The 27,545-nt window shown below is 41.7% G+C and overlaps 1 protein-coding gene across 3 annotated transcripts; it reads right to left on the bottom strand.

Moving 5' to 3' along the window:
- Positions 1-238: 238 nt before the first annotated feature.
- Positions 239-27,351, bottom strand: LOC8027264 (monocarboxylate transporter 12). 3 transcript variants are annotated; one of them, XM_002407636.5, is made up of 5 exons: positions 22,656-22,913; positions 15,004-15,190; positions 12,329-12,472; positions 2,808-3,650; positions 239-706 (listed from the first exon to the last, which is right to left on the bottom strand). In XM_002407636.5, exons 1-5 carry the CDS (start codon positions 22,656-22,658, stop codon positions 438-440), a joined length of 1,446 nt encoding a protein of 481 aa, XP_002407680.3. In that variant the 5' UTR covers positions 22,659-22,913; the 3' UTR covers positions 239-437. The 3 variants fall into 3 exon arrangements, with proteins under 3 accessions (XP_002407680.3, XP_042146695.1, XP_040078512.1); XM_042290761.1 differs by lacking the exon at positions 22,656-22,913 and adding an exon at positions 27,021-27,351 and having other exon boundaries at positions 298-705; positions 2,806-3,650; XM_040222578.3 differs by lacking the exon at positions 22,656-22,913 and adding an exon at positions 27,021-27,351 and having other exon boundaries at positions 298-705; positions 2,806-3,650; positions 15,004-15,187.
- Between the last annotated feature and the right edge of the window lie 194 nt (positions 27,352-27,545).

The raw sequence follows: 27,545 nt of genomic DNA, 5'->3' as shown, positions 1-27,545 counted from the left end.
CACATATGCGAGTCCTCTGCTGCAGCGCATGCGTAGTTTGTATCGGAGGGCATATCGGTACCGTATCGTACGTGCAAAACCGGTTCCCTAAAACTCTCTATTTACTGTTAGAAACAACGGTTCAACTTGATATTTATTTTACCTCTTATCCTGGAGGTATGCGTAAAAGGTACGAATATCAGTTGTTTGTATTACCTCGAACACCATCTACAATAATACGACGTTCTGGACTTGTCGCGCCCGTGTTTCTTAGGCCGACAGTGACCGTGAAGAAAATCAGATTTTCGAACACGTTGTAACGATGAAGTATTTGGGCTAGCCAGGGATGTACAATGAAATGCTCTCGGCAACCATCCGTGACTCCAGCTTATGAAACGCAGCATCCTTCTATGCGATTGGTGAAGTGAATAGTTTACAATGAAACAATGTTTTGACTTTCAGTAAAATATGGACGACACGCTGTGCCGCGCCACGCGCTTGTAGTCCACGTAGTGGCCGTCGTCGAGCATAATTAGGGAGGGAAGGTAGGAAAACTTTCCCGGGGAAATGTCTCTTCCCGTAAAGGCGTGTTGAAGAGTCCACTTTGTCTTGACGGTGTTGCGGCTGACTGCTGCTACAACCGCCCAGGCCAACGACGCTGAGATGGCGACACAACCGCAGACCACGAACAGGTAGTGGTAGGATCCCAGGGTGTCGCGAAAAAAACCTGCGTGGTGAAAATGTAAAACTCTAGATCGACGAAAGGGATGTTGAAGCGTACATCATTCGTCTGTTTAGATAGAGAGTGTTCGGTGCTATTTACTTCTGAAGTATAACCATTAAATAGTTGTGCAAATCTGCAGGACACTCTGAAATTTGATATAAATAAATAGACTGTAGCTTAAATTTCTTGTTGAAAATCCTAAATAAATTTTAAAAGACCGCCAAGGGTTTTATCCTATACATCAGGAACATGAATGCAAGCTCTGTGAGCCTTTAGCCGTCCTGCCGTCCGCGAGAAAACCGAACCCTGTTTTTTACACCGCAAAAATAGACGACGAAATCGTGGAGCGCTCACACTCCAGCTCAAATTCGAGCAAGATTCCAAAGTTTCAGCACCACCCCTTATCTTATTCAAAAGTTATAAACTTTTCTGAAAATTTCAATGGGAAAATGGCAGCCAAAGGAGCTCTCGAATACGTTCAGCTCTATGGCGCCAGAAACTGAAAACGGGCGAAAATTGACCCCGTTTTTCCACTGAAAATTTCAGAATATAACTTATAACTTTTGAATGCTATAGCGGTTGGTGCCGAAAATTCGGTATCTTGCTCAAACGGCTAGGGCTATGCTCTGACGAAGCTGGAGCTCTCCGCAATGTCTAGTGGATTTTTGCGGTGCGAAAAACAGGGTTCGGTTTTCTTGCGGACGCCCGTTATATCGTAGTATGTACCCTGTATTGGTCTGCACCGGAGCCACTTAGCCTGACTATTAAGATTGAAGTCATTTATTTCTGCAGCGTTCGCTCGTAATATATGAATTACTAGAGCATGCTAATATTTCTGCGCCATTTGGTACTAGGGAAACAAATAGTAAACTTTCATGTGTAATTATATTACAATAAAGACGCTTAAAACATTCCGAAACTCATGCATGTCGAAAGACAGGAAAATGTAATGTGCAATTTATTTTAGTGTGCCGCTAATCAATAGGTTTACTTCAATAAATTCCTTCCTGAACGAATTACTGTTATTTCAAAAAGGCAGCGAGGTGATAGACAACTTTTTAAATTTATTCGATGTGTGTGGTTATATTGATAAAAAATAAAAATAGAAAACAATTTTTTTTGTTACATGATATGTTTTTTTGCTATAAAATTCCGTCGTGATGAAGGAAAATTAATTTTTATAAAATATACTGGAGTCGATAAAAAACAGAGCGTTTTTTTCATGATTCAGAGCTTAGTTGTTGTATTTACTTCGCGAGAAAGATGCGATGTTGCTTTTGTTAAAGTATTTTTTAGGTAATCTGTAAGGATTACTGCCTAAAAATTATGTGAATTTTATAATAGCGCCCTGTTGAAAAATAAATTTCTACATAAGCTTAAACATCTTCATGTCGCCTACTAAATTAACAGGGTCTTACAAAATAATTACCCTCTTATTTCATAATTTTTAACCGCAGTTATTTTATTCCAAAGCACTGGCGACACAGTTGTCATTTGAATACATGGCCTCAGGCTAGTGAATGAAATGTTCCACAGTTATTGTATATTTAACAAAACACAAACAAAACGAAAAACGGTCGATGCAGGTTAAAGACGAAAACCGACCAATCAGCATAATCTTCTCTTGCTAAAACAAGAAAAAACATTCGTATAATAACAAAATACGAACAAAATTACTAACAGAGTAAGGATGTCTAGTTGGGTTAGCTGCTTTTGCATCATGGTGTAATACGCCAAAACAACAAGGACGAAAACGAAGGGAGAACTGGGCCATTACAAAACAAAAACGACCAGAGAAATTCACGAAGCCTTTTTGATTAGGTCCCACCGCGACAATTATTGTGTAAGCAATTGTCCTTGTCTGATGAAATTCTACAATTTGAAGAACTAATGACGCTGGCATTTGAGGGGGGGGGGGAGGGGGGAATAATTAGACCATATCACTGTGTTCTGCCAAGTGTGCCTGCTTTTATATTATTAAAATTGTGTCATCGAAATAAACAATTCAGTTGAAAGTTACGCCGCGTCCTGTCCAGTTCTCCCTTCACTTTCGTCCTTGTTTTTTTGGAGTATTACACCATGTTACTAACAGAGATAAACTTACCGATAATGGACGGCTTGCCAAAGGAAAACGTTGCCGACAGGGCCGTCAGCATGCCAGTCGCCATAGCCATTCGGTCTATGCCGACGTACTCGACGAGCAGTACAGGGAAGAGTACGACTCCACAGCCGAGCAGAAGTGCCACAGCGGACGTTAGCACGAAGATGATGTCATAGCCTTGCTGGTAAGGCAGCACAATGTACAGGACCCCGACTAGAGCGAGCAGGGCCATCATTAATGTCCTCCTCTTGATCAGTCCCCGATCCGTCACAGCAGGAAGGACCAGCCTTCCAACCAGGTCAGGCACCGAGGAAAGAGACATCATAGTCACCGCACTGCTCATCGGAATTCCTTTGTCGATGGCGAAGTCGATGAAAAGGGAGTTGTAGCAGTCGTAACTTAAATTGAATGAGATGAACGAATAGGTGATGACGTAGAACATGGGAAGCTTGAAGATGCTCAAGCCCATGAGCATCGATTCGGGCTTGTCTTTAACGATAGCGTCCCTGTCGGCTATAGATCCCGAAATGGTCCACTGCTCGGCACGCCCTTGGCACTCCGTTTCATCGGTGACTTCGTTTAAAGTTGTGGTGCTCTCTGACTTGAGCCAGACGGGCTGCCGGAGAAACAGGCTGAACGCGACGGAGTTGAGTAGTAAGCCACCGAAGATAAGTAGGGCGCCGTGAAATCCGAACACACCCACGAGATATTCGAGAAGCTTGGGAAAGACGAAGGTTCCGAGCGTCGATCCGGCGAAGTTGATGCCCATCGCCAGTCCCTTGTACTTGACAAAGTGTTCGCTGATTACTATGGGGTTCATTGCGTAGACGATCCCGCTTCCGAAACCTGTGATGAAACATAAAATAAGGCATAAGATTTTTTTTTAAATGTGCACGCTGAGCTACTTCACAGATTTTTAAGGAGTGAGAAGGAAGGGAGGGCTATAGCGTCTTTGATTTAAATTCGTGCATTATTCACTTGTGACCATGCATAAACATTATGTTCGGCATGGGAGTAAGAACGAATGGCGCAAGTGAGGTACTCTAATGATACAATTGCGGTATGAGTGAGTTTAAATTTCTTGCGACGTCACGTGTGCATACGAAACTGTGATTATGCAGACTCAACAAAGCCAGTTAAAGGATCACTGTAAAACGTCTCCTGGGAGTAGCTAACCTATTTGTGACTATGACATGACCCCTGTCATTCCAGCTGCTTGCGTATACTTAATCCTCTAGTATTTTGATCACAGTCTATCAGATAGAATTTATGAGTTTTATTGTATTTTAAAGTCTCTGACACCCATTGCAAGCTTTTTTATTTAAATCTTTTTAGACGATACAGGGTGGTGTCAGATATCTAAAAAATTACAACGCGACTTTTTTTGGTCGAACGTACTTCACAATTGTCTGCGCCCTCCAAACCAACAAGATGACTCCTTACTTCTTCATTTTATTTTTGATCCCGCGTGGACGGATGTCCACGCATGTGATCTAAATAAATATTTAAAAATCGCTATTGAGACATTTAAAAAGAGTGAAAGATTAATTTCTATGGCACTTACCAATAACAGTCATGAAACGTATACTTAAGGCTATGGTGTACAGATTACTCTGTCAATTTTGAGGTATCACAAATAAAACTAGAAATCAGCAGCAGACATTAAAGCTCCACCTTCTCTTCATTAACTGATTGCTTTCAATATGGCATCACCAAACGGCTGCACTGCGAGCTCGGCGCCCGATCTGCAAATCAGCTGATCAGGTGTCTAATTCGGTTATATACGACCTTTCACGCTTCGAGAAATAAAACTCTCGAACGTTCGAAGAAGCTGAGTTTGATGTCTGACTACAGGTTTTCCCGCTCATTTTAATCCAAGCGACGACCAATTTAATCCCGGGGTCACTCAATTTAATCCAAGCGCCATACAATTTAATCCAAGCGCCACACAATTTAATCCCGGGGTAAGTCAATTTAATCCACAATATATATATATGCACTTATTGTGATCAGTGGTCGTGTTTCGCTTACACATTTGGTAACTTAGAACAATTGTTTGTACAATTTGAAAGTTCGGGGGGCAATTGAGAATTTGATCACTAATGTGATTACTTTGAGTTACTAGTCCCACTATTGACGAGGCTTAATTGATATGTTGGTTACTCTTTTTAGAGCGCAGCTCTTCGGCACCCGTTCCGGCTTAAGCGGCGTCGGCGTCGCCGTCGCCGTCGGCGTAACTACGCGGTGAATGATGGGTGAATTCCCCCGCTAAATTTAGCGGAAAAATTTCCCAGCTAAATCTAGCGGAAAACTTTCCGTGCTAAATCCAGCGAAAACTTTTCCCAGCTAGATTTAGCGAAACATTTGCCCCGCAGTTTAGTGGGAAATTTTCCCCGCTGTCTAGCGGGAAATTTTCCCCGCTAAATCTAGTGTAAAATTTTTCCCGCTATATTTAGCGGAAATTTTTTCCCGCTAAACCTAGTGGAAAGTTTTCCCCGCTAAATCTAGCGGAATATTTTCCCAGCTAGATTTAGCGAAAAGTTTGCCCCGCAAAGCCTAGCGGAAAAGTTTCCCCGCTAAATCTAGTGGAAAGATTTTCCCACTAAATCCAGCGGAAAATTTTCCCCGCTGAATCTAGCGGAACAATTTACCAGCTAGATTTAGCGGAAAATTTTCCCCGCTAAGTCTTGCGGAAAATTTTCCCCGCTAAATCTAGTGTAAAATTTTTCCCACTAAATTTAGCGGAAAATTTTTTCCCGCTAACTCTAGCAAACAGTTTTCCCCGCTAAATCTAGCGGAAAATTTTCCCAGCTATATTTAGCGAAAAATTTGCCCCGCAAAGTTTAGCGGAAAAGTTTGCTGCTAAATCTAGTGGAAATTTTTTCCGCTATGCCTAGCGGAAAATGTTCCCCGCTAAATCTAGCGAAAAAATTTCCCAGCTAGATTTAACGGACAATTTTCCCCGCTAAGTCTAGCGGAAAATATTCCCCGCTAAATCTAGTGTAAAATTTTTCAACTACTTATAGCGGAAAATTTCTTCCCGCTATATCTAGCGGAAAGTAGTCCCCGCTAAATCTAGCGGAAAACTTTCCTCGCTAAATCTAGCGGAAAATTTTCCCAGCTAGATTTAGCGAAAGGGCCCCGCAAAGTCAAGCGGAAAAGTTTCCCCGCTAAATATAGTGGAAAATTTTCCCGCTAAATCTAGCGGAAAGTTTTCCCCGCTAAATCTAGCGGGAAAATTTCCCAGCTAGATTTAGCGGAAACATTTCCCCGCGAAGTGTAGCGGAAAAGTTTTCTCGCTTAAGCTGGTGGAAAATTTTTCCGCTATATCTAGCGGAAAATTTTCCCCGCTAAATTTAGCTGAATATTTTCCGTGCTAAATCTAGCGGAAATTGTTTTCCGCTAAGTCTAGTGGAACATTTCCCCGCTAAATCTAGCAGGAAATTTTCACCGCTAAAATTAGCGGAAAATTTTTCCCGCTAAATCTAGTGGAACTTTTTTCCCGTTAAATACACCGGAAAATTTTCCTCGCTAAATTTAGCGAAAAAATTTCCCGGCTAAATCTAGTGGAATATCTTCCATGCTAAATCTACCGGAAACGTTTCCCCGCTAAGTTTAGCGGAAAAGTTTCCCCGCTAAATCTAGCGGAAAATTTTCCCCGCTAAATTTAGCGGAAAAATTTTCCCACTAAATATAGCTTAAAATTTTCCCCACTAAATATAGAGAAATATGTTCCCCGCTAAATTTAGCGGAAAAATTGTGGGGTTCAGGAAAGACGTCCGTCGATGCAAATTAACAAACTGATCTTTATAACCGCAATAAAACTGAAAAAGATCATCAAAAGGGGGCTCCGCTGAGACGCCCTGCTGCACCGTGGAACGCTGCCAGTCTCGTGCTGTTCTGTTCGAGCCCGGAGCTCGGTCCCAGCGGTGCTGCTCGTGTTGCACGCTTAAAACGTCAATAGGGAGTTTTTGTAGGCCGTGTTTCCCCCTCCGCTAAGCCCTCCACAACAAAGAAGCCGCTACTGCGCCGGCGCGCCGATGGCCTTGACTGTAGAGTTCCGGCTAGCTTAGCTGGTTGCGGAGAGCGTTGCGGGACAGCAGAAACGATCTACGAAAATACCCTATTAGCTCCAGACGTTGCGTGAGCCACCACAATAAGTGTCGCGCTTTGGCACTACAAATTTTCTCCGCTAAATCTAGCGCAAACTTTTTCCGCTAAATTTAGCGGGGAACATTTTACGCTAGATATCGCGGGGAAAAATTTCAGCTAAGCTTAGCGGGGCAAATTTTCGGCTAAATCTAGCTGGGATGATTTTCCGCTAAATTTAGCCGGACAATTGTTCTGCTAGATTTGGCAGGGAAAACATTCCGCTAGATTTAGCGGAAAAAGGTTCCGCTAGATTTAGCGGGGAAGCTTTTCCGCTAGACTTTGCGGGGCAAATTTTCCGATAAATCTAGCTGGGAAAAGTTTCCGCCAGATTTAGCGGGGGAAATTTTCTGCTAAATCTAGCGGGGAATATTTTCCGCTAGATAGAGTGGGGAAAGTGTTTCCACTAAATTTAACGGGGAAAATGTTCCGCTAGATTTAGCAGGAAAATTTTCCGCTAAATTTAGCGGGAAACATTTTCCGCTAGATTTAGCGGGGAAGCTTTTCCGCTAGACATTGCGGGGCAAATTTTCCGATAAATCTAGCGGGGAAGCTTTTCCGATAGATTTAGCGGGGAAAATTTCCAGCTGAATATAGCGGTGAATATTTTCCTCTAGATTTAGGGGAAAATTTTCCGCTAGACTTAGCGGGACAAATTTTCTGCTAGATCCAGCTGGGAAGATTTTCCGCTGAATTTAGCGGGAGAAATTTTCTGTTAAATATAGCGGGGAAAATTTTCCGCTAAATTTAGCGGGGAAAATGTTCCGCTAGATTTAGCAGTAAAATTGTACCGCTAGATTTAGCAGGGAAAATTTTCTGCTAGATTTAGCGAGGAAATTTTTCGCTAAATTTAGCGGGGGAATTTGCCCATCATGCACCGCGTGGTTACGCCGACGGCGTGGGCGACGCCGACGCCGCTTAAGTCAGAAACGGGTGCCTAATAGCTGCGCTGTAGAAAGAGTAACCAACATATCAATTAAGCCTCGTCAATAGTGGCACTAGTAACTCAAAGTAATCAGATTAGTGAACAAATTATCAATTGCTCCCCCCAAAATTCATATTGTATAAACAAGTATTCTAAGTTCCCAAATGTGTAAGCAAAACACGACCACTGAACACAATAAGTGCATATATATATATTGTGGATTAAATTGACTGACCCCGGGATTAAATTGTGTGGCGCTTGGATTAAATTGTATGGCGCTTGGATTAAATTGAGTGACCCCGGGATTAAATTGGTCGTCGCTTGGATTAAAATGAGCGGGAAAACCTGTAGATGCCTGACCCAAAGCCGCGCGTGATCCCGACGAAGACGTTGACGGGTCAGCGGTTCTTTTGCTCAACCCAGATGTGTGGCGTGTCAGCAGTGGTCACGTAGCATTCCGTACGCCAAGCAGTCAAAGATCTTTATACGGAACTTATGCCCTGAGTCTAATTTCTTACTTGATTGGGTCAGTTTTATTGCGACGGTCAGAAAAGGTGATGTGGTGCATCCAAAACCGCAGGGGTGCCTAATGTGATCAGTGATCGGGATCGAGCACACGTTGGTCGGATTGAGGGCAAATGGCAGTTTGTCCTCCAACGTCGAGTAGTGCCGACTTTCAAGGGGAAAAGTTCCAGCTTTAAGTGAATAGCACGAACAAATATCCGGTTCTGCCATGTGCCTATCTCAGCCTGCGTCCAGCGACGTTTAATGGCGTATAATATTCCTCGATGAAATACCTTATGTTTGATTAACCTGCCATCAACATTTGACGTTTGGCTTCGTACGCCTCCTCCCTTGGCAAAAGCGGCAATCTTCAATAGAGGTTTTATTTGTACTCACAAACCCCTACAGACGCTTATATTGATTTCATCGTTGCTGTCAAAAAAGTGCAGTGAGGAAATATCAGAAACTATGAACCGGGCCCTTGCCGTTTATCTTGAAGAATTGCAGCCCATCATACGTTACATTTTCAGTTCTATCAAAATTTGGGTAACAGTGTAGCTTCGGATATAACAGCATCGTGGCAACCCCCCGTAAAACGCGCGTGCAAAGCCTCGCTTCTTAAGTCGCTCAACCAATTTTTCTACGTCTGCTATCTTATCTCGCCCATTTTAATATGTTTTCGACGGCCTAGACAGCGCAGGTACGGGATATCACGTAAAGGGCCAGATTGTGATGAATTAGAGTAATATAAATGACACTCCCGGTTTGAAAGCAGCAAAAGTAAAGAAGGAAAAAAATAGCGTCACTTTCACCATACATGTCATCGACACACGAAAACGCTTCGTGGTCTGGTTTTTGGACTGATTATTTTTAGCTCGGTTCATAAGCGTCGTACATTTCCAGGTGTAAGACTTGGAATCTTTCTTTTTTATTCAACAAAAATCCTTCCCGCTTAGGTGAGTCAGAACCTTTTTGAATTATTTTGTTGCTTTCTATAATTACATAATTTATCAAATAGAAACCGAAGTAGTCAGTTTAAAACTCATTAGTTTACCCATTGCCAAGTCATTACAAAGTGACCGCTACAATGTGTGCGGAATTGGCACAATCAAGTTATACCAAACTATACCAACCTATTTTTATACTTACCCCAAGCGTTCCTTTTGTCGTCAAAGCCACGTTTAACAAGTCAGATTATTTTTACCAGCGCGTGACAGGCGGCAGCTACTTCCTTGAGCGGTTTCGGTCACGCAAAGTAAGATTAGAAATTGTCTTTCTTTGCAACTAAGTCATTTGTACAGCCCACGAATGTTGCGTCGAAAGGAGGGAGCTCTTTTCCAGCGGTATAAATTTTATTTTGTGAGTGCGCATTGTTTTGTGCGTGTTTTTTTTTTAGTATGTGTGTCTGTGTGTACGAGCGTGAGTTTGTGTGTGTGTGTGCTGGCGTGTGTGCGTGCGCAAGCAAGTATCTGTATTTTGTCTCTTTTTATACTTGTGGGCGTTTGTCTGTGCGTGCTTGCATACATATTTGTGCGTTTGTGTTGAAGATAGCGCGTTTTTCTTCCAAATGAGCACTTTGTAACCACGTTCATAAGTATTTTCGAAAGTTAATTTAGGTACTGGCACCTTATAAATAAATTGTAATGCGCATGCTTGAACAGCGTGAACGATAGAACTTAGGAAGTTTACAAGCAAATGCCTATATCATATTTTCCTAACTTTCCCTCAACATAAAAATGAAAAATGTCTACACATTCACTTCACCTAACCACAAAGCCTCAGTATGGATCACTGGAATTTGACACGAACGGAACAAACAAGGGAGCACCCGTTTTACCGTTTGTCTCTTTTGTTGCAAAATGAAGACCTTCTGTCAATCCTACTAATGCGGAATATAGTGTCTATTCGTCGCAACGACTTATGTGGTAAAGGTTGAAGTTTGGCGAGTGCTTTAATTTATGAGTAAGTCATGTTTGCGATGTTCGCGTTTGTGCCACACTTCAGTGCATGATATGTAAGAATTATTCTTTGCGCTCAATCGGAACTAAGATGAGCCAAACATGCTGGAATATCAATTCTGTCATATATGCGCTTTGAATCGAAATGCCTGTCACAAGTTTAAGGCTAAATGCTACCTCTGTCGCTTTCTCCGCTTGTCCGCATTATGAAACTTAAATCATTAATTCCCTCGTGGTGTGCGCAAAAGCTGGCACACTCTCAGAAAAAAAGGTGTATTATTACACCCCTTGTCCCATATAATACACCCCAAAACTTCAATTCGACGAACATCGCCCCATAATCGAAGAGGCGGCCCCAAAGTTTACTAGGGGATTGATATCCGTGTGGTACAACTTATTAAGATAGTTGATGTACGTAATATTGACCACAAAAAAGATTAGCGCAGTTTTCTTGGCCGTACTGCAAAAGCTCCGTGTTTTCTTTCTTTGGTCTCTGATACGTACTTTAACAATTTAATAAGTTATATCGCACCGTTATCAAGCCCCTGGTAAAATTTGGTGCCGTCTGTTCGACTATAGGGCGCTCTACGTCGAAATTAAGTTTTGGGGTGTATTATATGGGACAAAAGGGTGTAAGGTGGTACCCTTTTTTTTTAGAGTGCATGGTTTACTTTTTAATAAAAGATGACTTGTGCTTCCGGCTTGATTTAATATTTCATAGAACTTTCTGAGTACATGTTAGAAAAAAGTTTTTCCTTTTAATACGCATGTTGTTCTACCCTATTAGAGAATTCGTAAGAGTTAAAAGTGATAGGGCATGGAAGCATTGGGAATGGCGGTCCTGCTCCACGGTCCAGAGTGCCACTGAGGTATACCTTCAAACGCCATTCGTTCTTTCTTGTTTTCTCCGCTTTTCAATTCCGGAATGTTCAATAACGCCATTAATCTCTGACGCTGTATGAACATATCTGCCAAAAGAGATGCTGGTCTTGTTATTTCTGCCGTTTTATTTTGTAGAATTATATTTGACGGGGTTGTTATCAACCATTCAAAATAAAAAAACCTTGCTATAATTTGTCTAATCCTACAATAGACTAAAGTCCAAAGCAACGGGCCGCCAAGTGCAATCACGTTTCAAGCTAAACTACGACATCCAGATTTGAGGAGTACGAATAATGCCCCGAATCCAAAAGCCCTGCATGATTTCTATAGCTTCGACACTGCAAAGCGCTTGTGTGTCGTGGCTTTCTTCGGAATTCAAAATTGTTGAGTCACTCAGTGCTATTCGTTTAGAACCACTCTCCATTCATACCCATCAATGATCCGAGACGCAGGCACTGATACGTGCATCGAAGAGAAATATTCCGCAAATTCTAAGTGGCTCGTGATTGGATCTCGCGGTCCGAGGCTTTTGCCTTTACACTCTAAGAATAGCCCGTGCGTCTACTTTCCCACACAACACTTGGAGAGCCAATAAGCGCACCTTACGAAGGCAGCTGAGCGAATAACAATGCCGGAACATATGTTTGGACCAAAAAACGCAGTTTGAGTTGAGACATTAAACAAAGCAAGAGTGACGGTTTGCATTGCTCAATGCCACAACTCGGACAGCGTTTATTGGTTGAAACATATGTTTCGGCATCGTCATTCGCTGACCTGCCTCCGTAAGTTGCGGTGATTGGCTCTCCGAGTGTTGTGCAGAAAAGTAAACGCATGGTTATTTTTTAGAGTGTAGTCCATCGTAGGGCGAGACGAAGTATATTGAAGTTGCAGTACCGACAGAGAAAAACACACGTCTCCCGTGTCATTACATAAGACATTTTTTAGACGTTACCCACTATATATGCATTGATATGAAGCGGCTAAGATAACTTTTTTTTTCCACGACGTTCAGAGAATTTTTCCTTCAGTAATATGTCGCTCCTAAAGTACAATACGAATATGAAAATACCATATCGAAATATATGGACGCCGGAGAAATCACTCACCGTGCACTGCTCCTAAGGCGGCGTGCAGCGTCCCAATAGAGTCGGCGAAGAAACTGAGCATGACACCGAGGGCTGAGATTACGCTTCCTACAATGATCACAGGCCGCGCAGTGAAGCGGTGGCCCAGGGGTCCCGCCAGCAGTCCTATGACAAAAAGAGCAAAATAAATAAAGGCTCGACTTACCGACGTAAATGAAAAAACACAGTTTCTTTTTTTTTTTAATCAAACCTTTTTTTTTTGTATTTTTTTTTTTTTTGTAAAGACTGGGCTTCTCAAGTTGTGCGAAGTTGCTACCCTATTTAAACTTAGGAGTCTGCAAGTGAGCGTAACCGGTTCAACTATTCAACATACTTCGCAGGTAAAATAAGAAGGGAGGTATTATATCACTAAGTACGGGTCTGGTCCCAACGACCTGAAATACTGCTATGGAATTTTGAACCTATGACTTTGGTCATTATGGCTAAATATTAGTGCGTGATGGGGGATGAAATCTGTTCTGTCTCTTTGTAACCGACATTCCACCTTATTGATTCACTTTAGACATAAGAACATCGCAAAGAGAAAGTGGTGAGGAGTTTACCTTTCATTTAGTGTCTTCATAATTTTTTGGAAAATCAAGAAGAACACTATGACTTTTTTAATATGAACTGAGTGCTATATTCTCACAAAAACTGACTGCAACAATTAACGGTTTAAGGTAACAAACATGTTTCCCAACAAAATACAATATCTACTGTTTAGCATTTTGCGTCGATGTCGGCTAACAGAAGGACAAAAATCTATGTGCCTAAGAATGACTGACGCAGCACGCTACTGCTGGTTTTATGTGCACTCTATTGTCAAGAAAAAGGCAGAAAATAGTATGGACCCGAAGTTTCGACGTTTTAACTCGCGGCCATATTTTTGCCGACTAGGGTGCCGCCCTTCGGGCACTTCGCGGGGAGTGCGGTTTAGCAGACATTTTCCCCGTGTGCGCTGGAGTTAAAACCGGTGTTAAAATCGCACACGACAGAAATACAAACGGCACTCTCAAAGCAATCGTGTAGACTGTGCGTACTGCGGCGTACCACCGCGATTTCCGCATTCCCCACCTGTGCAGCAAGCCCCGTCCGGTGTCGGGAGTAGAGCGCCGCTCTCGTCTACGAGCTACGCTAAAACAATCTGGTCTATAAGTGCCAACATTAATCTGGAACCTTCCAGAGGAGCAAAGAAAGATAAAAATAAAAACTAGAAAAGCAGGGCTCGAACCCCATGCCTCCGCATCAGAGCCTTGTGCACTGCCAACTTGATCCTTGTCAAATCGTGCATCCTCAATTGTGACAGCCTTGGTCACAATTGAGGATACACGATGGGCGAGAAAAGTGTATAAGCCTCTATGCATAAAACGTTTGAACATTAAATGAACAAACCGTACCCTGAAACTAAAATTACAATGCCGACAGTCAGGTTCAGGGGCAAAACAGGCTACCTCTGTGAAAAAGAAAGTAAAATGAAAGTAAAATAAGCCCAGAGAAAGATGTGAGGGGAAAGAATACAGGAAAATAAAGCCTTAACTATGTTTGGTACGAAAACAAGAAATAAGGAATATACATTGGTAGGATAATGTACGGTGGAGCTTGCTGTTATTCGATGCTTGAACAGGAGCATTGAGGACTAGGACATGTAAGACAAGGTATGAAAAAGTGCATACGAGGTGTTCTGAATGCCAATAAAAAAAATGAGACATTAGAGCATGAGGTGTTGAGGTGCATATGGCTAGCTCCTGCCCTCCCGGAGGGGACAACGTGTTCAGCCGGAGAGCTGGGGCATGCAGATGAGATTCGAATAATGGATGATAAGTGCATCTTAATAACAAAGAGGAAATCGGAAGACTGGAGGAAATTATTTAGGGAGAATAGAATTAAATAAAACTAGCTGACACAGCTGTGGTACACAGGGCAGACGCAAATTGGGACCCCCTTCCGCCTGACTCCGGCCCAAAGCCTCCGCCCTGTCTTCCAGTGGGCCCAGTGCCGGGGTAACGCCGACTAGGTTTGACCACAGGAATATTGGCGACTCCCTCGCAGGGCGGAAGAAGCGGGGGTGAAGTTTTGTTTTTTTGCTGATTCCCCGAAGGTTCTCCTAGTGATATCCCACACCGCCTGGTTATAGTTACGAAATTGCAGAGGGTAAGCAAATTAGCGAAGGAAGGAGATCATACATTTGGTTTTTAATTTCTAGTACAGGTGGTGCAAGCTACCGCCCTATATAAATAGTACATCCGTTAGCATCCATCCATCCATCCATGCACAAGGCAACAGAAGAGCTGTAAGAAGATTGGGGGCCACAAACAATTAGTACAATTCTTTACGAAATTCGCAGTACCTTGTTATAACACGGTAGCTCTGCAGTAGCGCCCTTATGACAGAACGTATCGCAGAACTGTCGCATACTACGAGAGATGCCGGGCAAGAATCATTGTAGCCAGTATTTCTACCAATTTGTTTGTGCACTAAGAAGTCCTATTTTACGTTAACGAGAAGCCTGATATTTGAAAGGCTTGTCATTTCTTATATAATTGACGCGTTGGCAAGAAAACAGCAACTGAAATAGGTTCAATGATTGGCTGTTGTAACTCATTACGCTGTAGGGTACGGATAGGTGCATTGAAAGTAAAGCCGTGAAAGAAACTCACCTGACAACACTCTTGCCCCCCCAAGAAGCATGATGGTCCAGACCGCTTCTTCTCGGCTCACGCTGAACTCCTTCATGATGATGACATAAAGGATCCCGGACGACCTCAATGGAGCCAAGGCGAAGAAGGTGGAAAGCGCACATGCTCCTGCAGTGAGCCAGCTGTGGATGCTGTCCGGACCATGCTGCTGCGAGTTGAAACGGGCCGTTTTCTCAGTGAACATGTGGTCCGCGCTCATCGTGCTCTAAAATTAATTAATTGTATCATTAATTGAATTCATGTTTATTGTGTTCTCACAGAGCTTCCAGGCCTATAGAGGGGTGCACGTGTATGAGGCGAAATACAGAAAGATGACTAACTGTTTATCATTTCTATGCACTCTTGTTGAACTCCTCAAAATATACTAGTGAAGAAGTCCACGTCAAAGCTTTCTAACGTGCCATATATAAGCGTCATGCGTTTCAGTGGAGGCCTACATTCAAAACCAGAATGGCAAAACAGAAATATGAAAATGTATTTTTCGTCCAGTAATATAAAATGGGATTCTACTTTGTAGCAAGGGGAAATCAAGAACAGGGTTAAGCACCTTATAAAGAAGCGCCATATCGCGAACTAGACCTGTATTCGAGAGAGGCGAACGATGAAGTGTGGCTAAGACGCACATAACAATTATAAAAGCAACTGTCTAAGGTGGGATTTCCCGAAAGACTCCAAGATTTTCATTTTAAGCGCGAGCTCCTGTCAGTTGCAGAAGATGCAAAACGAGCGCGTTCTCACCCTCTCCACTTCTAAGTGTTTTAGCCAACCTCTACATGAACTGGAAAACCAATATTGAGTCTTGGCAACTTATTAGGTTCTGTACAAACGCTTTAAAACTTGTCTTCGAAACCTTCGCCGCTTACGGAATGGCGAAACAACGGTCATGGTCTACCCCCGTCTTTAGTAGTTTTTGTATCTGCAACATCTCTTGCGATTCAGCAAAACGTTTTTATTTTTAATTTTAAGAAACAGTCTGCTGTTCCTTCTGACTCAGCCTGGGAATTTCTAACGATTGTCTTAGTCACAAATTGCCACACAGGGGAGACAACCTCGTCATTTGAGAAAATCCTATGATTGACGACGCAGAGGTTAGAAACACGGGAACTGCAAATGCAAATCAGTTGTACTGTGGAATGGAAAGATTAACGTCGATTTTTTAGGGTAAAATGTTATGTGCTGCTTCCCTTTTTGCGTCGTAGTCACAATACAGTCTATCTGACATCCCTCGTGTATACGTGACAACCCTCCTAGCCACGAGGAATATCCCATGAATACCAAACAGACATAAGATTGCAAAAATGTGCAGAAAAATGTACTGGAGTGTACTATACCACTACAATAGAAATCTTTCCCGTCGCCTATAATATCATTTGCACTTTTACGAAGCTTTTATATTTGGTTATTTGGGTTTTAGTTGTTGGTCGCGTGATGTTTAGTATAAAAAAATGTGTGTTACTTCTTTCAATAACATATGTTCACGTGAAACCAGCGCTCCAAAATTCTTACAATTTCTTCATCACAAAACAATTAAAATGCTTTTCTTTTCACATATAGTCTACAATCAATGCGAGTATCTCCGTATCACAGGCTACACAATTTGAAGCTCCGAGTTGGAGTTGTTGCAACGCAGATCAAAATACAATTACAAAAGTTAACTCAGACCTTTAAAAAGAAAATTAACGACTTCTCTGCACATTAAAAAATATATTAATTATTTCCCAGAACTATTTTACTGCAGCATTGATTTGAAAAAAACTATAATTCGCAAGCCGCTGCTTCCTCATAATTTCAAAAAAATGCAAGCGTCCTACCAAAGTGTAGGCATATTTATCAGTTTGTATTTTTTCTTTGCCTAACATTTTTCTAACTTAATCCCGAGCTACACATTCCTCTGAAAAATAGTATCTTATCTCTGCCTTTGTCTTGTATTCATTTGTTGTCCCAGTTCATTTCACGTTACTTATAGTTGGTGCTTCAGTAACTAACACAAAAAAAATGTGTGACGACCATGACAATTTCGATGCAGAATGGTCTTTCTTGCTATTTTATTCCTAGTATCTTGTTAAGAAGTTCAGTTGTTCCTATCCTTGCAAGGTTTGCACGTATTCATTTGAGATTTAGTTTGAATCGTGGTACACATCGCGACACTGTTAGCGCGAACACGACACCGGCGCATTTTCGCATTTTACTTCTAAATAGTATTAGCGAGCACGAAATGTTATCGCTTACATTACAGAACTAAATTAGCTCTTTCCCTAGCAGTAAAACTTAGATGACTTCCCTTAGTTTCATAGGGAAAAACTGAAAAATCCGGCGATCGCTTGTTCGCGCTAACCGTGTCGCGCTCTGTACATGTTTAACATTGCCGTACGTTTTCAATATAAAGTAAAAAAAAGAGACAGAAGTAAAAAAAATACCTAGTTTTTGAGGTTGGAACGGAATTCGGCATACGCAGGATTTCTCCTAATGGATAGGTTTCATGCTTGGCTGAAAATGTTCACTCAATGCATGATGTGGACTGCGATTCCATACCTTTGTCATTCAGCCAAAACATTCTACAAAATATATGCATAAAAAAGCCATCTAAAGCTTTTCCCGAGCATTAAACAAGTAAAGTAGTCCTCGTGATTTTATTATCTCTTATTTTGTGAGCAGAAGCATACATCATACATTGAAAGATATAAACGTGCTTTATGAGAAAAGAGAACCGCATTTTTCAGTCGGGAAAAGTTAGCTATACATCTCTGAAACTTAAAACTTCGTAAGAATGTAACGCTAGAGGTTGTGATAGAAGACGAAAGTTTGAGAACATGGCGTTACCTGGGTCAAAATATGATTGAGAAGATAAACATTTGGCTATGAGCCGATGTCTATCAATGAATAATATTATCAAAACAAGAATCATCATTGTTAGCTCCTGTAGCATCGATTTCAGTAAAACAAAATTTTCAGAAAGAAAGATAACAATATTATCTTTCTAATCGACAAGTGTTTTTCACTGATATAAATTTCACAAGCGTTGACAATATTATTATTTTTTAGCGATAGTAGGCTTTGGTGGAAGTCGGCTCATAAAGAATTTTCTTTTTTCTCAATTATTCTCTGACAAATGCTACGTCATGATCTCAATCTTTCGCGTTCTATCCCAACCACTAGTTTCAGATTCTCACAGAGTTCGAGCTTTCTGCGATGTATAGCTTACTTCTAAAGACCGAAAAACGGGGTTTTCTTTTCTCCGGAACTTCTTTCACAAATACTTCAGAAGATATTTTCTACAAACTAACGTCAGTAAAATTTATATTTCATAGTACAGAATGTGGAAAGTGAATACATTTAACGTTCTGGCCGAGACGACCTTTTTTTACCAACTTTTTCTGTATTCTTGTGTGACAATCACCCTCTGAAAATGGATAATGCTTGTTCCAATTTTTAAAGTGCTGAACATTATGTTCATATTATTACAAGGTAGGCCCAACACACTTAAATATAAACCAATGCACTTAAACAATACAAGATTAATGTTTAATTATTTTATTATGAATAATTTTGCGACATACAAGGGTATTGGCGACAGTATGCAGAAATCATCAAGTTCATTCCGAATATTTGTGTTACATTAGTTTAATATTTTGACAATATATTAGAAAAAGTTCCAGCTTCGTTGAACGAATAACATTTTATTGATGCATGTTTTTTGGAATATACACATAAATACAAATGAACTCCCTCACATATCTTAGATAGGCTTTAGTAGATATGGCAACTTTAATAATTGGTACGGATTCTGTGACGATACCTTTATTCTACATGTAAGACAAAGAGTAATTTGCCGTTGCTCGACATAATCTGGGAAAGAAAGTATGACTGATTCTCTGGTTTCAGCTTTGACTGTTTACTTCGAGAATATCAACCACTTTTATAATCACCATACCGCCAGACACAGAAACACTCAATCGTGACCAAACATAGACGTCGAGAGAAGTACTTTTGCAGTCAATCTTATTCACACACTCGATAGCAACCGGCGACTATCGATTGCGAAAGGGATTAGTTTCATTTCATGGAAGCATCAATGCTTGACGCTAGATCATGCGGAGAAGTGTTGTTTGCTGGAATCTTGGCTCGCACCCATGCGGACTTTCCCCACAGTCACCGTACGTATTATCGAACACCTTGGCAGTCAGCAGATTCAGATCCCGCAGCCGGTTTTTCATTCTCAATCACAAACATTTCCGGTCGCTTTTACTCTGTTTACGGGGTTGATTATCTTGAGATTCAGCGCACATACTTAGCTCGAAGTCTAGAACGCTATTGTGTCGTTTGCCTTTGATTGCAGCTCTTCGTTGCAACCCGATCAATATCAACCCGATCAATGTTTTCTGTCGCTCTGGCAGAACCTTCTATATGCCCACCACTCCAGGAAGCAAATACGCGTCCGTCTTGTGAACGGATTACGTTTTGCGAAAGTTGTGCACTCCACATTTATTATTTATTTATTTAACAATACTGTCAGCCTTACTTGAAGGCTATTAAGGGAGGGGTAACAACAATATATATATAGTAACATTCGAAATTGCTCACACCAGACTTGTACTTATGCGGCTACCGAGATAATCCGCATATTTATAAGGGAAAATCTGAATGCCACTATTAACTGGAATATTAAAGCCCTCTCCAAATGCCCAAAGAATAACCGTGCAGTCACTCCACACCTATCCTCGTGCGCTTACGGATTTTGGTGGGAATCGAAAAGGAAAACACGACGGATATCCTGCTATTAGCACAGCAGTTAGGTTACAAAGAAAGAGCTTTTACAATTTTTATATACGACCAAACTTTGCTCCAAATAAGATTGGCTGAGACTGTATTTATGTCGGAATAAGCGAAGTTTTCGTACATCTACAAGCTAGGAGTTTTACTAAAAACTGAATAACTCCTGTTTAAATTTTAATGGCTCTTGAAATAAAGAAATGATTGCTTCGAGATAACGTTATCGACAGCGTCAACCGTAAGGTAGGGAGCTTTAAGTGATAATTATACAAATAATTACCAAAACTTAAGCAACTTTTTTACGTATTCGTTTTCGCTAGCACACCCCAACTAGAAATTTGCAGCCCGTCGTTGACATGTTTCGTACCTGGTGCTAAACTTCAAGCAACTAAATTCTGTTCCGCTTTGTTCCACTCTGTTCTTTGCGAAGTTGGCGTCCTGAGTCCGCCACACCAACTCAAAGGGAAAAAAAGCGCGCGAAGCTACATGCCCGAGAAAGGAAAATGTCGGGCGCGTTATTTTTTTTTTTCATCATGTAATTTATTATTGTTTTTTTTTTTGAAGAAGAAGAAGAATAACTATCGTGGACTGCGTAGTGGAATGTAAAACATTCTGGAATAAATCTAATCACCGCATCGCCTTGCGATGACTCGCTCCCAAACCCTCTATGCAGGTTTACGTCACTTCCTCTTGGGACTTCCGACACTCTTTCTCAACTAGCTCTAGTATTTAGTCTTCTCAGGGAATAAATATGCCATTGAAAAGCGCTTAGCCAAATTTAGTAGTTTGATTTTTAACGGCAGCTATGGCATATAAAGAACTGGCAGCACATCTTTGAGCTTAATGTGGCAACTAAGAGAAATATTTCCAAAGTTGGATACTAAAGTTATGTACTTAATCTGCTAATTTCCACTTTACACTCAGAACCAGAGGTCCACCACGGTCGCTAACCTTAACGAGAAGGCATCGTTTTGTTATTTAGTATTTTTTTCTTAGATTATAACTTGTCTTTGTGAACATTTCTTTCCGTATGTATTCTAGCTGTGGCACTTGTCTAACCGACACTGGGCGGTATTTGCGCTTGTGGAAATGTCGTGGGAACGTTAAGTATCATGGTATGTATTATATTAGCCTCAATTTATTTAAGCCAGAAAGGAGTCATTTTATCTGCATGCAACTGGGGACGTGCGTTCCCAAATCCCTTGAACAAAAATATATTATCGGCACTAAAAAAAAAAAATAACACAAGGTACTAACCGCCGGAACGATAAAATCGCCACGTGCGACATTGCAGTTTCTCAAATACAGCGAGATCAGGAGTGGCCGGGCAATATTCACCTTTCAATCTCGGTTTTTCTTTTTTTTTTTTGCTTTTTTGGCAAGTCATTATTAACTAAGATTTTTCTTTTTGCCTCATTGGTACTGTCATTTATGATTTCTTGACATTTCAACCCTTTCCAAGATCTAATGACAGTAAAGCAGTAGATGAAAAAAGATATCGGTGCTTTCGGCAGTCAAACCAAAAGAGACTCGATGTGTGCATGCATGCGTGGCTGGCGAAAGCCTGAAGCCTGAACCGAGGTCAGGGCAGTATCGTGATAGTATATTAGAGATACTTTCGAGTATCTGTATCTCTGTATCAAGATACATTTGAAAATGTATTTGTATCTCGGTAATGAATTACAATTTCAATGTATCTCTTGTATCGCGATACTTTGCCAGGCTTAGGTATCTCGTTTCATTTGTTGTCCTTTTTACGATAAATTAAAAAAAAATAAAACATCTGCTTCGTGCCAGTTGGTTCGGAATTCATAATATGCATCCGCCCTATAAGGTTACTTGCAAGAATAACAATGTCAACTGCTCTCACAAAGCCCTCCACTCTTTCCCGTTTAGCAGAGCGAACGCTGTAAAGGAGTTTAAAGGAGAAAAGGAACGGTTCTGTTGTCCACTGTAGGTGACTCAGAAACATATAAGACCGACAGTGTGACATTCGCTTTCACTGCGAAACAGGGTTCATTTCGGGAAGACGCCTTTTGCCAAGCGTAACAGGCACTCTTTACATGATTAAAGATTAAAACAGCGCAAGGACACGGACAAGAACAAGAAGGTAGACAAACAAGGCTCTGACTTACAACTGAAGTTTATTCGTTCTAACAGCGAGTATAAATAGTGTATTGTCACAACAAACAAACATGAATAAAAACCTTGACCTGGATACCACGTGCTCACTAGCCATCCCTATGCACTGTCACTGTTTGTCTAAATAGGAACGTTCCTTATCTGACAAAGATAGTGACGGAATGCTGACACAGTTTTGCCCCAATCTTCCAATTACCCGCGCCTCAATGATTTCCCGAGTGAGTTTGTCTTTATTTTTCCTAATCACTTCACATTTGTCAAAGACGGGAGCGCAGCAACAGTCTCGGCAGTGCAGGCCAAGGTGACCTGACACAACTCTAAACACGTTATACTTGTGCTCCCGCAGCCGATCATTGAGGCATCGCCCCGTTTGCCCGACGTATCTCCTGCCACACGAGAGGGGAATAGAGTACACTACTCCCTCCACACAGTCTACGAATTGGTCGTGGTGTTTTTTGGTGCAACCCTGCTTTTCTTTAGAACAGGAGTCCTTCTTGTTCTTGTCCGTGTCCTTGCGCTGTTTTAATCTTTAATCATGAAATACCAACTAGCCCAAACTTCTACTTTAATCACTCTTTACAGTTCTAGAACAATGTACTTCAACGGGCGTGACACCATTTTTAGTGGCATTAATGATAAGCAAAGAGTTCTAGGTAAGGCGTAGTGCATAAAATCGCACAAAAAAGGAGCACATAACTCACCATTTGTTTTCGCCACGAAATACACCCTCCCTACGTAGCACCGTTCGAGAACAAATACATTTCTCTAAGTATCTATATCTCTATTATGGAATACTTTTTCGCCGTTTTTTGCAGGAGTGTCTCAGTAAAAGGCAAAGTATTTCAGAATCTGTATTGCGTGCCTTAATACATGTATCTCAGTATTTGCATTCCCGAATACGTTTTGGAGTATCTCTCTCTAGCCCTGCCCAAAACACATGTGAGCAAAAGTTGGGACGAACCGCGCCGCCAAGCAGCGTAGCCATAGCAACCGTCGCACGTGACGGCCCGGCATTGGGCCACGTCATAGCGTCGGCGCGACGCGACGCGATTCTTGCTAACATGTGTTTCACGCTTTAGACAGAAAAGCGGCGTTCTGTGACCGTGCGTTCAAGACCACTGTGTCGTGAAGGGCTGCAGTCTGTCGACCTCTACCGTGCTATAAATACAGCACGCGCCACGCAATTTCGATCCCTCTCTGTTGGCGTGACTGCACGCCAGGAGTCGCATATTCGTCAGCTTCGGCAATCGCTCGTTTGTGCCAATACGTTTCAGTGAAGACTGAAGCATGCTTTATCCTGACAGTTCATTTATTTTTAGTTGTCTCTTCGCGCGTTTTTTTCTTCCGATGCGAGGAAACAAACTGCGCCTCACAAATGTATCACGGCCTTGGAAGGCGCACCCGTTTCGCATTCGGTCATGGGTATATTCAATTGCCCAAGACCGGCCCGCAGTGCACCCGCATATTGCTTACAATTTGTTTGAGCAGTGATTTCGTTTGGTTTGCGTTTTTATGTAAATGCTTGTTTCTATAACATTTAGAAATTCGACTTTTGATGCAATATCAGAAGCTTATTTAAAACCGCCATTTATGAGATGTTAAAAAATAAATAAAACCAAAATGATAAACAGAACACTAGGGTGACTGTCGTCTTGGGTACACGGAGCGCGCCGCCGTTCACATAATATGTGCGGGCTTCCTCCACGTTGGCTCTACAGAAAGGACGCAACAGGTTCTTACAACATAGAGCTGTTTCCCTGGACAAGGCTTAACGCACCCGTGGCTGTACCAAATAAAATGTTAATGCTCTAAACGCCGTTGTACTTTTGACGAAGGTCATTCCAAGTTGAACTATTTGATCGAGTCTACCTCGCTGCTTGAATCGCAATAAAAGTTTGAGTTCGGGCCAAATAACAACAATTGTGACATATGTTTGACCGCGAGTGTCGAAGTCATGGTTTCGGCTGTGACGAAACTAAGCTGGATACGATCGCGTAAGCCCGGTTGTCTCCCAACCCTCAACTCGAATATTATTTTCTTCGTCTTAAAACATATGCACGTGCAATCTAGGCTGTATAAACCTAACAATGAGTAACCATTCCCATGATACAGTTCGGGATATCAAGACCTGTTGTGCAAGTTGGTTAATGGTGCTAAATGAGCTGGGCCGCGTAAACACGAAGGACGAACACGAAGGAGTGAACAAGGACAAGCGCTTGTCCTTGTTCATCTCTTCGTGTTCGTTTCTTGTGTCTGCCTATACAGGTTTATACATGTTAGGCTTAACATTAAAACGATTTTAAACATAATAATACGAGTAGACTAGTGTGTAAAGTGCCTAGTTTTCGTTTTGACCATGTTATCTTTTAAGAAACATACCAATATATATGCAATAACTGGATATATGCTACATTAAAATACGAAAGTTGATATAGCCAAAGGGAATCATCGGGATCCTGGCGTTTTTGAGAAAAGAAGATTATTTGTGCTGTTCATAGGTCTTGATTTTGTTCAGTAGTTAAAATAATTTTTATTTTATGCATTTGTTTTCGATCATAGTGTCAATGATCACATTAATGATTAAATTTCGAATATATATTACGAGCTCGAGGATTGTTTGAGATTATATATATAATTCTTCATGTAATGGTATCTTAGTGTCGTGTTCTAGGCAGATTTCAAACACACGTACTGAGCAATTTAGATGTAAGTAAATACGATTAGTAAGTACGATTGCTTACAATAATAACTCACAAACAATTACAAAAATACATTTCATTCGTTACACTAGAAAACGTGTTGTTTTAGTGTGTACTAGACATTGCTAACCCTATAACATTTTGAAACGTGTGCTATAAATGTAAATAAATTTTAATGCCAATATCTAAAATAACCAAGATATATTTATATCATTTACGTGCAGCTAAATTTGCAAAGACGGGCTTCCGTTCTATTCAAGAAAAGTATGTAATTCAACCAAAATATTTTAACGTTGTACCAACAGCTACCTGCGGAGACTCTCCAGAACTATTCACAACGCCAACGCCCTATAAATGGTGGGGTGGTAGTCTCAATATGGCGGAAGAGACGGGGATAGATTCTCCGAAATTTCCCGAGCGCCTGCTTGCTGACCCTGAACAGTGTTCTCAAATTAATTCATTTGGCTACAAACACGAAGAGGTCTGGGCAGGAGCAGATATCATCGGTGACAGAGATGCTGATGTGCGTTAAGAAAATGAAAATGGTGAATTTTAAATATTGCGTAGCGGAAAAAATAATTTCTATTTTATCGCACTCGTTTTTTTTTTCTTTTTTAAGGCTGCACAACGCACGAACACGCCTACCAGAACCTCGCGTTAACAGCAGCACCAAGACCAACAATCCCTGCCACCGTCTCCTCCGTCGTCCCCACTCCTCTGGTTCTTCGTTCATCCACGAGAGGGCGAGCGACGGGCTGGAGTTTCCAATAGTCACTGATATCTTAAGAAACGCGGCGCTTGGCAAATCCTCAGCATCTATCACTCCGCAGCCAATGAGATTGCTCCCAAATTCGCTAACTATTCCGAATCGAAAGACTGTTGCAAACCACGCATTGCGTTGTTTTTTTTTTTGTTTTTTTTTTGTTGTGTTTTTTTTTCCAAGTCCTCAGTGATTTAATACTTTGTTTCACCTACAGTTCAGGTGCATGCCGACGCTAAGAGCTGATGGGACCAAGCGGACAGAGTCAAATGAGTACAATCATGACGTTCGTCAAGTTTATGTATGTGTCCTACCATCGCTGAACCAATCATACACAGAAAAGGCCCAGTGACTTGAGCCTATTACGCTGATTGATTGGTTTCCTTGACACGTAGCGGCTGCTGCGTCTGAATTTAAACTGACACTAATTATAGACCGGTTAATTGAAAACCCCGGAAGGAGGCGCTGTTGGCAAATTACGTCCCCGCGAAATTCCGGTCAATGGAGAGGACGAACACCCATTATAGCACCGCTTTTTGCAGCGTTCATGAAATAATTTATGACGAGTTTTCTAGTTAATTAACAAAATGACCTCTTCGCTAGAGATTTTATGGGAGACTATTTACTACTCCTGTAAGACGACCAATCCCCCTTTTCTGCTATATAGCACGGCCGAACTACACCTTGCTAGATGCTCAACTTGGTAATATCTGTAGAACTTCATCGTCCAAAAAATGTTGACATCAACAGGCTCGAAACGTTTGCCTAAACGGAGCGACAGGAAGTTCCTTGGGCGGGGGGCAAGAGACGGCTAATGTGTTTGTAAACGGTAAAAGAGTTAATAGGAGCCCCGTTTATATTTCAATTAAGCAAAGATGCCTCCCGTATATACTTAGCCGGGGAGGAGCCAGCAAAAAAAGGAGTCCTGCTTGCTATTGATTAGTCGTGGCGAAGTAAAAGTGGCTCACCTTTATGGGAATTGTGGAAACACGTAAGCTTGTTAAAATAAAATACACAGAAAACAATAAATGAATAATATGATTTTAAACGAACCACACGCACAGAAACCCGAGTATTGCGTGCACAAAAAAAGAAAAGAGAACTTTGCTCGATTTCCAAACGATCAGAATAGTCTTTTAGTTGAGCAACATATATATTGCATTGCCTAAACTATAATTTTAGCTAAGGTTTAATCTCGACAAACGGTACGAAGCAAACCTGAAAAGATAAATAATGGAAGACAACTTATAGGAATAAACAACTCAAAAAGCACGGAGTGCGATAAAGAAAAACATACGACCGGGGTCAAATCTAATCTTTATTCCTGTCCGCGTTGTTTTCCATATTTTTTTTTTGTTTTTTTTTTGGATATGTGCAACTGCTACAAACTACCCAAAATTCTCCGCATTGCTACTCTTAACAAATTCTTAATTTGGCCTTATGTGCAGTTCGAAGAAGATTTTTTTACAACCAGTGTTCAGCGGGAGAGCAAGTCCTAAGCTAATTTCCTCAAATATGGGTAAGGTAGGACAAGGTTTTTGAGCAAACTTTCGCATGCTGTCGTTGTAAGAGGAAGTGCAAGCGGTGGTAAACATTTCCCTACTTACGCTTCTGGTGAAGCCAGAGGTCGCCTTTGACCGTCGCCACTTCAGTGTCGTTCGTTACCCGCAACGCGGAAGCCACATGCACTGGTCACCCAAAACGTGACGCCGAGAATAAGATCCCTTCGGCCATGCCATCGGACAAGAAATCCCATACGCAATCGATCGTCCGTGAATTCCGACCGCGAATGCTTCCCTCCGCCGCGATTGGCGCAAGAAAATTCGCGTGATGAGATAATGCGCCTGAGCGGACAGGCCTTCCCAAGCTACGCCTCGCCCGCACGCTTCTCCATCCTCTACGCTGCTGCTCTGCCCGTGCTATCCCCCTCGCCCCACGCGGTCCGCAGACGACAAGCGCGGACTGCGTAGGACACGCTCGTGTGTATACAGCTGTGTTTCCAAACAAGATCGGTCCACACAGCTTTCGAAATGACGGTTCCGGTGTGTTACGCATGTTTTAGTCACCCCGAGGCTGGAGTCGCCTTAGTGCGCGTCTAGACCCTCGAATATGTCGGCTCAGTGTTGTCGCAG

The sequence above is a fragment of the Ixodes scapularis genome, unplaced genomic scaffold (assembly GCF_016920785.2).
Source record: "Ixodes scapularis isolate PalLabHiFi unplaced genomic scaffold, ASM1692078v2 PGA_scaffold1__304_contigs__length_218370807, whole genome shotgun sequence".
Taxonomy (NCBI): domain Eukaryota; kingdom Metazoa; phylum Arthropoda; class Arachnida; order Ixodida; family Ixodidae; genus Ixodes; species Ixodes scapularis.
The sequence above is the reverse complement of the archived record's forward strand: the minus strand, read 5'-3'. Positions and strand labels throughout refer to the sequence as shown.

Coding starts and splice junctions, on each gene's coding strand:
- LOC8027264 (XM_002407636.5), bottom strand. Junction 3,651..12,328: donor CGCCTTAGGAGCAGTGCACG/GTGAGTGATTTC, acceptor GTTTCATCACAG/GTTTCGGAAGCGGGATCGTC. Junction 707..2,807: donor TGGCAAGCCGTCCATTATCG/GTAAGTTTATCT, acceptor TTCACCACGCAG/GTTTTTTTCGCGACACCCTG.